The 18,601-nt window shown below is 35.0% G+C and overlaps 1 protein-coding gene across 1 annotated transcript in view; it reads left to right on the top strand.

The window, feature by feature from the left end:
- Positions 1-17,931, top strand: part of LOC108910652 (cullin-2) — a 33,298-nt gene extending 15,367 nt beyond the window's left edge. The window contains exons 3-11 of the mRNA XM_023455437.1: positions 675-850; positions 915-1,127; positions 1,185-1,376; positions 8,899-9,144; positions 11,051-11,209; positions 11,400-11,621; positions 11,676-11,942; positions 14,814-15,017; positions 17,578-17,931. Of these exons, the coding sequence (XP_023311205.1) occupies positions 675-850; positions 915-1,127; positions 1,185-1,376; positions 8,899-9,144; positions 11,051-11,209; positions 11,400-11,621; positions 11,676-11,942; positions 14,814-15,017; positions 17,578-17,709 (1,811 nt within the window). The 3' untranslated portion in view covers positions 17,710-17,931. The remainder of the gene's footprint in view (positions 1-674; positions 851-914; positions 1,128-1,184; positions 1,377-8,898; positions 9,145-11,050; positions 11,210-11,399; positions 11,622-11,675; positions 11,943-14,813; positions 15,018-17,577) is intronic.
- The last annotated feature ends 670 nt before the right edge of the window (positions 17,932-18,601 follow it).

Genomic DNA, 18,601 nt, shown 5'->3' with positions numbered 1-18,601 from the left:
TTTTTTTTATAGATGGTTGTGATAGGTAGGTACTTTTCCAAATTCCAAATTTTCAATTTTTCTTTTTTTGCAAGAATCACGAGTTACAGCCTTACGAAATTCTTTTTTTGAGGTACATACCTACCACACCTTTTTCTAGTTTTGAGAGTTTCTTAATTGTTGACATTGTCGACATTGTCTACATTGTCGACTCTTCCAAATTAAGTCTTCATCTAGATCATTGTCTACGCGTAGACAATTGCATTGTCTACGTCGACATTGTCTACCCGCCCAACCCTGGTTATAAGTAATGAATAGGCGCTGTTTCAATATAAACATTTGTGATTTGGAAGCGGACAGAATACTCCTGAGACATTCATTCATTTATATACTGTTAACATGTTAACACGCATTACTCTTATTGTGAATTACTCTTCTTATATTATATAAGTTGTTACCTTAATTGTTTAGTATTTAAATTTCTTACAATATTTTTGCGAAATCGCAAAAACAATCGAAGGTTTTTTTGTTAACAAAATTAGAGTCGTCGTCTAATTTTTCCCGTTTAAAATACACAAATTCTTGGTTTAAATTAAACGTCAGCGAACTATTTCTTGCGTATAATTGAAGCAGGTGCTATCACGGTTACGGGATAAATTTAATTTAGAAACGTCTGACGATTTGTTGTGACGCAGAGGAGCAGATGGTGATCGGCAAGCTGGCGTTGGAGGTGTGGCAGTCGGAGATGATAGCTCCGCTCGGCCAGAGGCTGGTTAAACTGCTCCTGGGGACTATCGAACAAGACAGGGCGCAGCAACCCCTCAGCATCCCCATCGATGCCGTACGGGGTACCATTCTCAGTTTTGTCGAGGTACGTGCCGGCTTCTGTCGAAATAAATTTGATTTTTAAGTGTGTGTTTGTTATTTCGTCGTAGGTCCAGGGTTACAGGGAAACAGACCAACTGCAGCTCTACCAAGAGTTGTTCGAGGAACCCTTCCTCAACGCCAGCGGGGAAAATTACAAGCGGGACGCGACGCGGCTTTTGCAGGAGAAAGACGTCAGTTTGTACATGAAGGGAGTGAAGGCGAAAATCGAGGAGGAACTGTTTAGGGCACGCAAATTTCTACACTCCAGCTCGTTGCATAAGGTAAGTATGAAATTAACCCCGCAATGAAATGGATTTATCCCGTTTAAACCCCCTCAGGTATCTGACAGGTGCGAGACGCACATGGTGGCGGAACACCTGCAGTTCATTTACAGTGAATGCACGAACATGGTGAAGGGCGAGAGGAAAGAGGACCTCTCTAACATGTACGTTCTGATTCAGAACGTTCAGGACGCCATGGTCGTGCTCGTCGACAACATGTTCGAGCACATCAAGACACAGGGCTTTATGGTAAGTCCGCATTGATTTCTTCTGTTCGGTAAACAAAAACACGTAAAAATTCCGTAGAATTGAGTGAACTAATTTACCACGGCTGAATGTTAGGGCTTCATTTTCAAAATGGCGTCCAAGGTCGAAAAAAACAGTTTTATCCTTTTTAACTTTTTAAACAAAAATATTGAGCCCAACCCGATGTCAATTGATAAACAAATATATTAGTCCAGACGGTATCTGTTTCTCAAAGAGTCCATACTTGGGTGAATCGTATATCCACGGAGATTTTTGGCTTTCAAGTATCACTAGAAATGAAAATTTTTTTATGCGCATAGAAAAAACGTGGGCTTAACTTTTAGCGGCACAATATGTTAAAATAATTCGAAAAATGTCATATTTTTCTTCCAATTTAATTATGTATCTTTTCAAGAGTTGATTTTAGGCGAAAATGTAAGAGGAAAATAATGTTTGTAATTAAATTTTACAAAATATGACTAGTTACATATCGAATGAATCATGATTATTATTGTAAAGATCGAAAAAATTGCCAAAAATGGAGTTAAAAAACAATACATTTTAGGGAATTTTTTTGGATCTTTAAATTGGGTTCATATCTGGTTCAAGAAAACTTCATATTATGTAGGATCATCACACCAAATTTCATCAATATCGGTTCGATAGATTTTGCATAATAATTTTGCAATCCAGATTTTGAAAAATTGCAAATTTTCAAAATTTTGCACAGCAAAAACCAAGGCCCTTGGATACTTAAAAATTTAATCACATGTAGAAGGGCTCTCAAGCTTTCAAACTCTTTTTGAAAAATTCAGATCCGTCCATTAGGAGAGCTAATTTTGTACTTTTGTAATATAATGAGCGAATTTCTCATTTGCTTATGGGTGTCTCATAATTAGCTGCCAACCCTAAACAGGCCGATTCTATGATCAAAACTGAATAAAAAAGGTCATATGAACATGGGTCCGGAAATGCTTCCTAAAGGCACAGGGACCCATTGAAGAGGGAGGAATGGAAATCATTTTTTTTGCAATATCTCTCAATCGCGTTGTGATAAATGAATGAAATTTGTTATACACAGCTAAATCTTGATGAGCAATTTGATGGACTAATCCATTTATTTCCACAAGGTCCATTGGGGTGGGTACGGGGGGGCCCTTGGTACTTTGCGTGTGTAACTTTTTCATCTTTGACTTTTTAACAAATTGGACAGCAAATTCCGTTTTCCCGAACTGTTTTACGTTAAAAAGGTACTCTTGTTTCAAATCGTTATCTTTAACGGTTTCTGAGAAAATCGCTCTTGAATTAATCCCACTTTGGTCAATTTCATAGTAATTTAAACAAAAAAAAATATTTTGTTTCAATTTAATCTAGTTTTAATAAAAAAATAATAATAAAAAATTAAATTAAATAAAAATTAATCCTTTAAATGGAAAAGAGAGGAAAGGAAAATTATTATTATTATTTTTTGTTTAAATTACTATGAAATTGACCAAAGTGGGATTAATTCAAGAGCGATTTTCTCAGAAACCGTTAAAGATAACGATTTGAAACAAGAGTACCTTTTTAACGTAAAACAGTTCGGGAAAACGGAATTTGCTGTCCAATTTGTTAAAAAGTCAAAGATGAAAAAGTTACACACGCAAAGTACCAAGGGCCCCCCCGTACCCACCCCAATGGACCTTGTGGAAATAAATGGATTAGTCCATCAAATTGCTCATCAAAATTTAGCTGTGTATACCAAATTTCATTCATTTATCACAACGCGATTGAGAGATATTGCAAAAAAATTTATTTCCATTCCTTTGTCTTCAATGGGTCCCTGTGCCCTTAGGCAGCATTTCCGGACCCATGTTCATATGAACTTTTTTACTTAGTTTTGATCATAGAATCGGCCTGTTCAGGGTTGGCAGCTAATTATGAGACACCCTGTATTCTAAACAGTAAATAATATTAAAATTATAGTTTAATTACAAAAGGAATGATGATTAAATTAATAATCAATTAATTGATTAATTAATTAATTACTAATTTTCGACATATTTTGAAAATAATTGTTGTTTAAAGAATTTTAGAATATTTAAATCAATTTGTTTTTGATAAACAGTACATAAGTTTATGCACTTATCTTTGATACAATAAAAAAAATAATGTTGATAATTAAAGTAAGTTTAAAGATAAATAATTATCGGACCGTTAAAAGACCAATAATAATTATTAACGATAGGCATTTGAAATACGCTAATTGTTTTTTAAATCGCGAGACGTCGATTTAAAAAAAAATCATCAAAATCGGACCTCTAGAAGCTGAGATATTAAAAATTGTTAGGCGCGTCGCGGTTTTGAACTCGCCGATTCAATTTCGAGCAGGCCGAAGCGGCCGCGCTCTCTGCTTCCCCCACCACCACCGCCCCTACGATTTTCTTGAATTTCTCGCTTGCATAAATAACTTTACACGCGTTTTAAAGTAGGTTGCCAATGAAGAAAAGTATTGCAAACTTAGACCTGGCAAGTACTCGGAATACCAAAAGTATTTTTCGAATGGATGTCCCTGTACATTTAGTGTAAATGACAGTTAACTTTGATCGGCTATGACTACGTAACTAATTGACCAATCGATCTGTTTTTCTTTTAAAGAAGCATCTTTCCAATAACTTTTAAAACCTGCTTTAAAAAATTTGATTTGATTGAATATTCACAAAGTTATTCTAATTGTTTGTAAGTACAAAAATTCGAGCAATGTTTCAACAAGAGCCAGAGCTCTCCTAATTGACCAATTCGAATCTTTCAAAAAACGTTTGAAAGTTTGAGAGCCCTTCTATATCTGATTAAATTTAAGTATCTAAAGGCCTTGGTTTTTGCTGTGCAAAATTTTGAAAATTTGAAATTTTTTTTTCAAAATCTGGAATCTATCGAACCGATTTTGATGAAATTTGGTGTGATGATTCTACATAACATGAACTTCCCTTGAACCACGTATGAGGGTCCTGTACCCAATCAAAGGCCCCAAAAAAAAATTCCCTAAAAAGTAATGTTTTTTAACCCCATTTTTGGTGATTTTTTCCATTTTTACAATAATAATCCTGATTCATTCGATTTGTAAATAGTCACATTTTGTAAAATTTAATTGCAAACATTTTTTTCCTCTCCCATTTTCGCCTAAAATCAACTCTTGAAAAGATACATAATTTAATTAAATAGGAAGAAAAATACGATATTTTTCGAATTTTTTTAACATATTGTGCTGCCAAAAGTTAAGCTCACGTTTTTTTTATGCGCATAGAAAAATTTTCATTTCTACTGTTATTTGAAAGCCAAAAAGCCAAAAATCTCCGTGGATATACGATTCACCCAAAGCAAAACAGATACCGCCTAGTCTATATTAGTTATTGCAAAAAACGGCTAAAAAACACAGAAAACTGATGATTATAATTATAAAGAGTTATTAAAACAGTGTAAAAAAACAATATAACTTATAAATATACATACATACTCATACATGCTTGTGCACTACACATATAAATACGTAGTATAGTCAAACACACACTCATACACACACGCATATTATATTAATACAAGTCAAAAACTAAAAAAACTAAAACTAGAAAACAGCAGCATTTGTGGAGTTTTCGTTTTCCATGACCAACTCACGAATGCGTTTCTTAATCAGAGGTACATTACGGAGTGTTAAGTCCCGAGGCACCAGTACATTATTCAATACCATGGCTGCTAAATAGGTAAATAAACATCTGAAATACTCAGTTCGATGACGCATTAATTGCAAATGTATATTACGAAGCTGACGATCATGTACATCCAAAACCAACTTCTCATAAAGATAGTCAGGAGTTGTATTACACAGTATATTATTTACAAAAACAGAAAAATGAACATAGCGTCTTTCACTGAGTCTTAATTTACCAAACTGTCTAATAAAGGGAGTAACATGGTGAAGAAGGGGTATATATGTGACAAAACGCATGCACCAATTTTGAATTTTTTGCAGTTTAAATTTATCAGCATTTGTAAGTAAAGGACTATAAACATAATCACAATAATTTAGACGAGACAAAACTAAGGATTCAACCAATATTAATTTAATGTCAGAGCTCAAATAGCGTTTTAAAGGCGCTATTTGTTTAAAGGAAATGAACGCCTTCTTACATAATTCACTAACATGTTATGAGACTTTCAGGTCATTTTCAAATACAAGACCCAGATTCTTTACTGAACTACAGTTTTCCAAAGGACAATTCGACGCTTTAGTACGAAAACGTGCTATCAGATTTCGGTTGGAAAACATGCTATCTCAAATTTCAGCTGGAAAACATGCTCTCTCAAATTAAGCTTGGAAAACATGCTATCTCAGTGTGACTAGAAATTTAAGTTGGCACATTGAATGATTGAAACCGTGCATTTATAATAAACTTGTATATAATACAGGGTCGGAAAGTCCCCATGGTTCATCGGCCGTTACGTGAGAGCGATAAAGAAAGTCATATAAATCCGTGCGATAGAGAAAGATGGCTATAATGAAGGCGTCTAATAGTCACCGCCCATTTCGCCCTTCCACAAATAAGATCCACTTCTGTATTTTGTTTATGTTCAGGAACACTGTTTATTTTATTTTTTTTTATTCAACATTTTTCAATTAATTTTGTTAAGTTACTGTTATAAACGACAAAATTGATAATTAAAAAATAGAATAATATGCAGTATGCTGCAACATGTACATTGCTCGACCTTTTTTGAAATAATAAATTATAAAAAAAATAGTGTATACCTTAATATATAAAAATGTTTGTTATTACTAAAAATTATTCGATTTTTTGATATCAAATTTAATAGCGTAATAGCGTACTCTGCAAAAATATAATAATAATTTAATAGCGTAATAGCTAATAATAATTTAATAGCGTAATAATAATTTAATAGCGTAATAGCGTATTCTGCAAAAATTGTAAATTTTTTGTGCAAGCCTAGAAAACAACACTCTGTATGTATTTTTTTGAAATTCCGATACGATATTCGGAAAGAGCATAAAAAAGTGATCTTAAAGACGCGTTTCTTTTTTTTGTTACACTGGTGGTTATTTAAATAAGCTATTGAATATACGAAATTACGGCTTCTAAAACTAAATTACGTAAAGGACACATGATAAAAATGGTTTTGTAATAATACGTATTCCAGGTCCGGACTGCAAAATTTTTAATTTTTTTTGTAACTAGAAAACATCGACCCGTATGTATTTTTTTGGTATTCCCATACGATTATCGAAAAGAACATAAAAAGTAATCTCAGCGCCATGTCGTTTTTTCTTGATAATTACTTAATTACCTAGTTACCCTAGATATCCTCTATCTCACATTAAGTCATGTCCCTCTCGTGATGCAACATCCTGTATATTAGGGTATACACTATTTTTTTATAATTTGTTATTTCAAAAAACGTCGAGTAATGTACGTGTTGCAGCATACTGCATATTATTCTATTTTTTTAATTAACAATTTTGTCGTTTATAACAGTAACTTAACAAAATAAATTGAAAAATGTTGAATAAAAAAAATATAATAAACAGTGTACCCGAACATAAACATTCCTTACTTTTATAAAAATATATTATATAAGTTTATTATAAATGCACGGCTTCAATCATTCATTGTGCCAACTTAAATTTCTAGTCACACTGAAATAGCGTGTTTTTACCTAAAGATCTGAGTTAGCATGTTTTCCGAGCTTAATTTGAGATAGCATGTTTTCCAACTGAAATTTGAGATATCATGGTTTCGTACTAAAGCGTCGAATTGTCAATATAAACAGCAAAATCCCCCAACTGTCTAGTTTTTTGATACGTACCGATAACCAGATTTTTACATTTATTTGGGTTAAGTATTAGAGCATTTTTATCGCATAACTCCTTTATCCGATACAAGTCAGAATTAATAAGATCAGCAGTTTGTTTTCAATTTCTGCTGTACAAAATTTGTATACATGTGCAAAGTAGTGTGCACTACTGACGGCACAAAGTCCGCAGTACATATACTAAAAAGTAAAGGCCCAAGTACAGAGCCTTGTGGCACTCCAGATTTTATTATTCTAGGTTCAGAAAATAAAGGACCATTTTCAATTTTAATTCTAATAAGTTGCACTCTGTCTTTAATATAGGAATCAAACCAATTATGAATTGCATAGAAAAATAGTTTGGCCAATAGGCAGCTAAAATCTATTGAGTCAAATGCTTTCGACTATATCTTTAAAACGAAAGAAGATTTTTTTACTAAACTTTCAGAATATTTAGTCCTTGGCAAGTAGAATAAGTGCGTGTTTGTAAAATTGTAAAATATTTTATAGTTTTTGCAAAAATTGAGTTTTTCGAAAAAAGAACCATTTTTCTCATGTTACAAGTATTAGAAATCTATAGTAGTGCATTACGTGACCCATCTTGGCCTTAAAATTTTTTCTAAAAATTATACTTTCGTGCGTGTGCAAATTGTGCGCGTACTGCAAAATAATTAGAAATATGCGAAAAATCTACCGAAACTGACTTTTTCTTTGGGTCGAAAAATGTAGATCTTTTTCTTCGAAATTTAGTCGGAATTGCATTATTGGTATTTGATATCTGACATTTTTTCACGAATTTAAAAAAAAATTTGTTCTACGACCAACAGGAGCCGAGAAAAATGGATTATTGAAACTTGAAAAAAGTTTTTTGTTTTAACAAAACTATTTTTGCAAAAACTGTCAAATATTTTTTAATTTTACAAACATGTACTTATTCTACTTGCCAAGAACTACATATTCTAAAAATTTTGTAAAAAAATGTGATTTTAGCCGTTTTTTGCAATAACTAATACATTTGTTTATCAATTTTTGACATCAGGCTGGTCTCAAAATTTTTGTTATAAAAAGTTCTACGTCTTTGTCTAAAACATTTTTTTCTAAAATGTTTAGTTTCTACGGAATTTTTCCTAATTTTTACTTGTCTTCATTTACTGAACTAAATTTTGGCAAAAAACGAGGTATTTTCGACAACTTAACTGTCCTACTTAATGACTTTATAAGTGGAAATATAGATTATGCCATTTTTTAAATTAATTGTTTTTAAATATAATATAGAAAATTACAAATGACTTGGATACAATTTTTTGCCTACAGATGGCGCTGTTGCAGTTAAATTTGACAGTTACGGTACAAATTTTTTAGCACAGATGTCGCTGTTGCAGGTGAAATTGCCAGTTGTGTTACAATGTTTGGACATAAATGAACAGTTGTAGTTGAAATTAACAGTTTCTATACAATGTTTATTGTGATGGCGCTATTGTAGTTAAATTTGACAGTTGCAGTACAATTTTGACAGATGGCGCTGTTGTTGTTTTTACAGCAATGGAATAGATTTTTGGACACAGGTTGTTGACGTGCTGTTTCCCTTAGAAAACACCATCGAATCGATTTAAAAGTTTGAACAGCAGCGGCTTCTCTAAATATCGGCAAGAAATCGGCGACGTGACGTCTTTTTGTATTTCAGGCCATCGGCGACCTTCAGGGCGAGAACATCCACAACCTGCTGACGGTCTTCAAGAAGTACAAGCGCCTCATCCAGGAGGTGTTCAAGTCCGACCAGAAATTCATGGAGGCGTTGGATAAGGCGTGCAGCTTTGTCGTCAACCACAGGCCCAACCAGGGCAAGTCGCCGTGTCGGATGCCCGAGCTGCTCGCCAAATACTGCGATACGCTGCTGAGGACGTCCAGCAAGGGGATCAGCGAATCGGAGGTAGTCAGGATCAAGGTCAATTAGGGGTCAGATTGAGAAAAAGTGCATTTAATCTCGGAGTTTAGGTTTTTTGGGTCGCTGAATCCGAATCCGAAGTTGGTTTGTCTGTATCAGGCCATTTTAAGGTTGTTTCAAGATCATATCAAGGTCAAATGGAGAAAAAACCGAACAATCAAGTCCAACAACCTGTTATACAGGATTTTGGGGTCGTTGGGTTAGAATCCGAGGTTAGGTTAGGTTATATAGGTTTTTGGGATAGCTGAATTCGAATCCGAGGTCAGTTTATCTTCATAAGGTCATTTAAAGGTCAAACCAAGAAAAAATCTCCCCTTTCCCCTTTCTGAGCTTAAATCCAAGGTCCGTTTATTTGTATCAAATCAGGTTTAAGGTCATTCCAAGGTTGATTTGAGAAAAAATACGTTTTCTGGTAGGATTAGTGGGGGGCGATTTTGGACCTCCCTGTATTTCAATGAATCTTGTTGAATACTAAAGACTGAACTAATACCAACCCATATTACCTCGAATCCACCCATATTCCTCCATAAAACGCTCATACTAACCCACTCTACCCCGTAACCATTTTACCATATACAGGGTGTTCGGAATAACCAATAACTTTTAACTTCGGAATAATCATAAAATCTCTAAACTAGTTGAAATATCTCGAAAACTGACAGTAAATTTGTGAAATAGTTTGAAACAGCTTAAAATACAGCTTCACAGTGCCCAGAAACTATTTCACAACAAAACAAAACTAAACAGCCTTAATTTAATAATAATTTGATGTTGTTCTACCGTACATTAAACGGTTTCAGCATACATCAATATTTTTTGAGTCGGCGTTAGAAATGAAAATTAACATCACATCACCTGTAAAGCAGGTAATTTAAAGAACATTAAAACAATTTCAGAAAGGATTAAAATCTGAATTACAATAAAACATTCAAAGTAGTTTCAGAGTACATACAAATTCCTTCGAAGACCATAAGCCAAAGGTCTTGTCAAAGAATATAGATCAATGGGGAAATATCAAATGAAAAGGCATTGCGCTTTGAGATGGATGCTCGAGCAATTACTTTCAGCCAGTTATTGACCTTTGGCTTCTGGTCATTGTCCTTTGACGCTCCGCTCGTTGACCTTTGACATTCAGCCATTAGCTTTTTCCGCGGTCATTAACTTTGCTCCTCTGCTCATCAATCTTTGTCTCTCTGGTCATCAGTCTTATCCCCTCGTCATTGATCTTTGTCTCCCTGGTCATTGACTGAACCTTGGTTATTGACTTTGTCCCCTTTGCTATCAACTGTCCCCTCATTGTTCTTTAACTCATTGGTCATTGACCTACGATCTCTTAGCCGTTGACATTCGACATCATGGGGTCATTGTCCGTAGACTCTCCGCTCATTGACCTTTGGCACCCAGCCATTATCTTTTTCCGCGGTCATTAACTTTGCTCCTCTGGTCATCAATCTTTGTCTCCCTGGTAATTGATCTTTGTCTCCCGGATCATTGACTGAACCTTGTTTATTGACTTGTTCTTTAACTCCTTGGTCATTGACCTACGATCTCTTAGTCATTGACCTTTGCCATCATGGGGTTATTGTTCTTAGACTCCGTTGGTCAGTGACCGTAGTACCAAATGCCGTTGACCCTAGCCATTGACCTTTGGTCATCGATCATTAACTTTTGGCTTACAATATTTGACCTTTAGCATCCGCCTATCGACCTCCAGCCATTGAGGTTTGACCATTTGAGGTATTCCAGTGAAGAGACTTCGTATTAATTTTGTGCATATTGAGCGTGTTTCGGTTTCAACACCTCAACTTCAACTCTGTCTCGTTCTTTATGAAATTTCTCCCCCTTGTTTTACAATGAACGAGCCCTTTGCAGTCGTGCCTGCCGTTTTCAGGTGGACGAAAAGCTGGCGGACAGCATCACGATCTTCGAGTACATCGACGACAAGGACGTTTTCCAGAAGTTCTACTCGCGCATGCTGGCGAAACGCCTTATCCACCAGCAGACGCAGAGCATGGATGCCGAAGAGGCGATGATCAACAGACTGAAACAGGTGAGCTACGATCCGTCAGTCCCAAAGTGTCCGATATATTTTACTTGATAAGATTCAAGTAGCAGTGCGGCGGAAGGTAATGTTGATTATTATTATGCGGCTAGGTCGTTCCTTTAGAAAATGTAATACTTGTATTGTTCCCTGGAAATTTTCTCAACACTTTCTATTTTTCGGCCGGTTTCCTTGGCAGGCGGGCGGCTGTGTGTTTGCGAGCAAACTACACAAGATGTTCACGGACGTATCGGTCAGCTCGGACCTGAACGACAAGTTCGGCGTCTTCCTCAAGCAGGACAACGTCGATCTCGGCATCAACTTCAGCGTATACGTCCTGCAGGCCAGTGCTTGGCCGCTGGATCAGGTGATGGTCACGCCGTTCGCCCTACCCCAGCAGCTGGTGAAGAGCGTCCAGATGGTGGGTATATTTTTTATGCGAGGCAGGACATGTGCTGATACAGTTTTTTCGTAGTTCGAGAAGTTCTACCACAACCGGTTCAATGGGCGCAAGCTGATGTGGCTCCACCACTTCAGTCAGGCGGAGCTGAAGTTTTGTTACCTGGAGAAACCGTACGTCGTGACGGTGCAGGCCTTTCAGATGGCCATCCTGCTGCTGTTCGAGAACAGCGACTCGCTGACCAGCAAGGAGATCAGGGAGACGCTCCAGCTCAACTCGCAGCAGTTCCAGGAACACGCCATCAATCTCATCGACTCCAAGCTGCTCCTGGCCGACAGTGAGGTTGTTTATTGTTTTTTTATTTATTTATTTTAGGAATTTAGGAGGTGTACAACATCCAGCTGGAATATTTATTTTATCCCTTTATCCCCGTATAAAATTTTTGCCGCGTGTGCACTTTCATTGCGCAGATAATATATTTTTTAACATACTTACACACTTCACCGTTCATTTAAACTGCCGTATTTGTATTGAATACACTAGTTTACCAAAGATATCGTTAAAAACACTTAAAGGTACCAAGAGACCAAACATACATATCACAGAAAATAGCAGAAATAAAATTGTTCATTATTCAATACAAGTGATTATTATGCACAAAAAATTATTTAGGCTGATGCATTTAGTTTATAAAGTCAAAGTTCACTTGATTTTCGAGACTAGCGTTGCGGTAAACAAGAAGTCGTTGTTTTGAAGATTATTGTGTGCCAAGAGTTTTGTTTTCGTTAAAGCGTAACTGCGTAAATTCAAAATACGTATTTCACTTTCGAATTTAATGGTTTCTTGAAAGTTGTGAGTTTATTAATAAAAGCTCCCTTCGAAATGTCAGGTTAATTGTCAAACGTCAATTCATTATCTTTAGGATTTGACAGAAACGACCAATTATAGCTCTCTTTTTTCTAATACCTAAACATTTATTAAATAATTTTTTCTGTATTACTCCCGCTTAAAAGTTATAAGCAATATCGAACTAAGGAATCTCAAAAGAAATGCCACCTAAAAATCACATTAGAAGGGTAAAGAAGTCGGAAAATAATTGAACGTTCATTATTTAAAATGCATAAATGTCATTAAGAATAAATAGAAGAATTAAACTCGATAATTCTTTAATACAGTTAAAACAAAAGGTGATGATAACAACAACTAAACTTAAAAAATGAGACAAATGTTTTCATACTGCATACATATTACAATCTATTCTCTATATGACCTCCTCTCATTTCAAGACACATATTCAATCTTCGCCTGACTTCTTTGTGGACTGCGTTTATTAACATTTCGCCGTTTAACTCATTACAAGCGTTTATGATTTTTTCTTTCAAATGATTAATATCTCGCGAAGGTGTTTTGTAAACCTTATTCTTTAAAACCCCCCATAAGTCGAGGGGTGTTAGATCTGGTGACGTTCTGGGCCACTGAATAGGTGCATTAAGCCCATTAATGTGGGGATTTTCTATGGACCAGTAGTGTTCGTTGCGCCTGTTTGGCAAAGCAACTTTCGTCAGTCCAAGGAACGTGCCGAAAAAGGTTCTGATCAACAGAAAACATTTACTACAATTTGAGCTATAAAATTAAATATGTTTTCAATGTGACGCAAATACTCCAAATTGTAAATTTTATAGTCTGATACCCATTGATCTTTAAAATTCGTTGAACGGCTAATTTATCCAAATTCAATTCCCGGCTAGCCTGGCGTATACAATTTCGTGGATTTTGTTCGAAATACTGTAACAGTCTAGCTGTATTAGGTCGCCTCTAATCTTGTAAAGGTTCTATGATCAGGAATGAGGCGCTCTGGATACCTTTTTCGATATAACTCTACAGCTCTTCTTGAATGTTTTTGTGACTCGCCGTAAATTAGCAACATATCAACTTTTTCTGAATGAGAAAACATTTTGTAAGCACAAAAGTTATATGTTTGATGTTCGTATTGATTAATGGCAAGTATTTTGTGTTATTTATGCACTATAAACAACGAACATTCAATTATTTTCCAACGACTACTTGATCCTTCCACCGCTAATGAGATTTCTAGGTGGTATGTCTTTTGAGACTCTTTAGGCAGATATTGCTTATAACTTTTAAACGAGAAGTAATACAGAAAAATGTATCTAATAAAAGATTATTAGAAAAGAGAGAGCTTTTTAACAGGAAAAAAATTTGGGTATGTTTCTGGAAAAAATATAATTGATGACGTAATTAGTCGTTTCTGTCAAATCCCAAAGATAACACTTTCGATTGAAAATGGAGCTTATCTCATCCCCTTTAACACCATGTGTCCCAAATTTTATTTAAATTGCATCCTCACAGTAGGCCCATACTATCAAATTTGAGACACCCTGTATAAATTCCGATACAGCAAATCGACGTTTTCAGATAATATATGACAGATCACGCAGTTTTAGTATTCACAATTGCGAGAAATTAGGAAATGTCCGGTTAATGGTTTTATTTTATTTAACGCCTTGTATTAAATCAAGATACGTACCTAGTTTAATAGTTTTCTTTAAAATTGTCGGTTTAGGTTAATTAAAAGAAAAACTCTTTTCCTTCGCGAAATTTACCGATGTTTCGACAATATATTTAATTTTTCTCAATATTATTCCGCTAAAAAAAGCCATTACGAAAAAATTAACCATTACGACCTACACTTGAAACAATCCGAAATAAACTGCGGGTTGTACTGCATTCTGCATACTTTCTACTCATCTCCCCTCCATATGTATGACGTGATCTCCAAATTTGCATGAAATCTATAAGGAAGATGCGTTTAACGGTGGTAGATCTGAATATTTTATTCTCATTTATGTGGTAACGCTGTTTCTCTTCAATGTTCGAACGTCTTGGTCAGAAAATGTGTGGGCGCCGTATTAGCGGGAGTTAAGGGGGTAAAAATCGAGAAAAAAAATATTTTTCGACTTTCCGTCTATTAGGCCTTCCGAGTACGTGGTTAAAATTAATGACATTATGACTGAATCGCCTTGTATATGTTATGATATCTTCAACTCCACAGTAAACCACGTTACAAGTACAAAAACCTGTCGGATTGTTAATGAAATCGAAACACCATCAAAATTACGCGACTTGTTCGGAGGAAGGGGCGGCTTATTACTGTTCTGAGGTGGGAAACAGGTGAATTCTGGTTTTCTCCAGGAATTGACGCCGGAGACGACGCTGAGGCTTAACACGGACTACTCGAACAAGCGCATCAGGTTCAGGATCACGGCGACCGTGCCCCTCGAGACGGAGCAGATGATGAACTCGGTGAAGGAGGACAGGAAGATATACTTGCAGGCTGCCATAGTGAGGATAATGAAGTCGCGGAAGGTGCTCAAGCACGACCTGTTGATACAGGAGGTGGGTAGGATTACATTTATCTCTCTCTTGGTTTGGGGAATAATTTTTTAAAATTTCAAATATGGTTGTGCGATAACCATCGATCCTTTCGAACTTTTATTTTACACATAAATTTTCTTTTTCTCAAAAAGATCATTTTTACACTCCGTGTTTTTAAAATGAGGTTTTGTTTATTTTTTCATAGCATTCTACTCTATTCACTTCCTTGGAAAAGTCTTTAAGGGAGAGCTGTAACTTATTACATTTGTTTTTACATAACGATTTATTTGTTGCTGGCTTTATAAACATATCAGACGGCCATTTAGGCTATATGTATACTCAAATATCTTTGAACCATTCTCATTATTTTTGTACAAGTCATGACCCAGCAATTTGGCATTTTGCATGTGGTAACTGATAAATCGTCAAATGTCTAAAACAAATCTAACCTAACGATATTTTTGTGACAGTTGGTGTAATAATTCGGGCGCATTAGAACAAACCTAACTCGAATTTTATGGGCTTAATATTACATGAAAAATACACGGAATAAAAGCCTAAATTTGTGTATTTGTATAGGTCGAGCGTCATATTGTTTATAACAAAAGAAAAAAAATTATTGCTCTTTTTTCAGTTTATCTTCGAAAATAAGTATCTAATGGACATGAGGTATACTTTTCGATTTTGTTCTTGAGGAAATTTGCTACAAGGATAGGCTCTTGCGAAAGCTCGCATTTTTTTTTTAAATTGCAAAATTAGCGGTGAAAGAAAAATGTGCAAAATTTTCAGCATTAAATAAAAAGAACAAATTTGACTGAAAATTGATGAAACTACAGGAAAAGATAACTGTTGGGGTACTCAACAACAAGTCAAGATATCGAAATTCGGTAAAAAGGATCGAAAGGTAATTACATTGTTTCGCGTTAAATTTCAGATTTTTAAAACGGTAACTAGGGTCCTTATTTCGGCGATTTTTTAATATACAAATTTCAAACCAACTACATCAAGTAGTGCTTTAAAAACATGAATTTAAAAGAAAACGTCTATCCGACCAATAGGAGTCGACATAATTTTTTTCCTAAAAACGGTATTCTGGCTGTTCTATTAATATTTTGTAATAAACTTGGGCTCGTTGTAAAGTAATAGACTTCCTTTATACTCTGAATTTTTTTTATGGGTTCGACCAAGAAATAACCAAGTAAGCATGCGTTAAAGACAGAGTGATCCGCGCGGAGGCCCACACGACTGAGCGGTAGCCAGGAGAGGGGAGCGCTGTGACGTCATAGTGTGTATGCTGCGCTCGGCTTCTCAAAATTCTTAACAAATGGATTGTGGCAATTAGAAAGAAGCTACCGGGATACTTTTTTTAAATCAACGTATTTTTTTGCGCTCTTTCGAATGGTGTAAGCAAAAGTATGCGAAAGTCATCGCCTGACCCAAAAAAGACATTTTTATTGACTTTTCACGTTTCCTTTTGTAATTTCATTATGCTTTCGATATTTTGGTAAAGTAAGAAGGTCTTTTTAATTATTTAAAAACAAAAGGCAATTATTTCTTTGGAAGTGATCAGTAGGTCTTTAATGTACGTTTACTTGGTCATTTCTTGGTCCAATCCATTAAAAAAAAATTCAGCGTATAAAGGAAATCTTCTACTTTACAACGAGCCAAAGTTTATTACAAAATATTAAATAGAACAGCCAGAATACCGTTTTTCAGAAAAAGAATTATCTCGACTCCTGTTGGTCGGATCGAGACGTTTTGTTTTTTAAATTCATGTTTTTTTAAGCACTATTTGATGTAATTGGTTTGAAATCTGTATATTAAAAAACCGCCGATATAAGGATCCTAGTTTTTTTTTTGTTTTTTGTTAATAACTTTTTTATTTTACAACTTAAAAATCTGAAATTTACGCAAACGCGAGACAATGTAATTACCTTTCTATCCTTTTTTACCGAATTTCGATATCTTCACTTGGGCAGAAGATATACGCGCTCGCGTTTTCGACTTTATAATTTTGCAGTTGGCCGCCATTTTGAAATTGGGGGTCCGAATTGCGGGTATTTGTTGAGCACCCAACAGTTATCTTTTCCTGTAGTTTCATCCAATTTCAGCCAAATTCGTTCTTTTTATTTAATGCCGAAAATTTAGCACATTTTTTTTTCACCGCTAATTTTGCGACGTAAAAAAAATTTTGCTAGCTTTCGCAGAAGCCTATCCTTGTAGCAAATTTCCTCAGGAACAAAATCGATAAGTATAGCTCATGTCGATTGGAGGCTTATTTTAGGAGGTATAAGCGAAAAACTGAAAAATGTGCAATTATTTTTTTTTCTTTTGTTATGACGCTCGACCACTACAAATACACAATAGGCTTTTATTTTGTGTATTTTTTACTTAATTTTAAGCCCATAAAATTTGAGTTAGACCAGATTTTAAAAAAAAAAACCTAATTCGCCCGGACTAAAAACAACTGTTTAAGGAACTTTATCAATTTCGTATTCTATTTTTCATTAAATTTGTGTGTGATAAAATAAATGTAGGAAATTTCCCTATGTCCTGATTTGAGTCCTTTTTCTGTTCGCAGGTATACGCCCAGTCGAAGGTATCGTTCGCGCCGAGTGTAGAGTTAATAAAGAAATGTATCGAATCGTTGATCGACGAAGAGTACATAGAAAGAACTCCTCATTCCAGCGAAGAGTATAGTTATATAGCTTAATGCCGTTCAGTACTAATCCGAAACGAGTGTGACATCTGAAGAAAATTGACACCATTTTAAGAACGGTTTCATTTGCCATCGTTTTGAGTATTTCAGGACATTTAGTTTTATATACCCCTGGGAGTTTTTAACGTTACATTTCCTCTATTTTCAATAAACTGCAGAACCAACAACGACTTTTGTAAAGCAAATATTGGTGATGCAAAATGAGTTTGACTCAGATTCAGACATTTTTGGCATGATTTAAATTCTTAACCTATTGTACAATGAACCTACTTGTGAAGACTGCAAACTGTTTTATCTCACCAACAAGTGATGCCGGTTATTATAAAGTTACCTATAGACAATACGGAGTGTTAGAAAATGAAGTAACCACTATCAGAACACAACAAATGTCTGATTTTTATAGAATTAGATATGTGTTGTGTTGTGATTTAAATTCTTGGCCTGCTGTACAATAGAACTACTCGTGAAAATCGTAAGCATTTATGTTTTACCACCAAACAAAGCTTTTTACAGACATTACAAAGCTGACGCAGTTACGAGTTACAAAATTGAGGGAACACCATTTTCTAGAAAACAATATAAAAATCCAGATTTTAGTGCCTTTTTTGTTGTCTTGCTTGCTTTTGCTGATTTAAAAATTGTTACACCAAAAAACCACCTATCACTGTTAAAAAGTTAATTTTCCTAATTGTTATCATTCCTGTTTAATTCTTATTTGTTTTTTCGTTATAATAATGATCCCATGTACCATACTTGTATACAGGGTGAGTCATTAATAATGGTACACAGCTTAATGGCATATTGTTAACGTCAAAATATAGTGATTAAGCCAAATATGCCTTAATCAATTATTGCTCCTTTTCGTTCTACAGGGTGTTAAAATTGA

The sequence above is a fragment of the Anoplophora glabripennis genome, unplaced genomic scaffold (assembly GCF_000390285.2).
Source record: "Anoplophora glabripennis isolate ALB-LARVAE unplaced genomic scaffold, Agla_2.0 scaffold579, whole genome shotgun sequence".
Classification (NCBI taxonomy): domain Eukaryota; kingdom Metazoa; phylum Arthropoda; class Insecta; order Coleoptera; family Cerambycidae; genus Anoplophora; species Anoplophora glabripennis.
The sequence above is the reverse complement of the archived record's forward strand: the minus strand, read 5'-3'. Positions and strand labels throughout refer to the sequence as shown.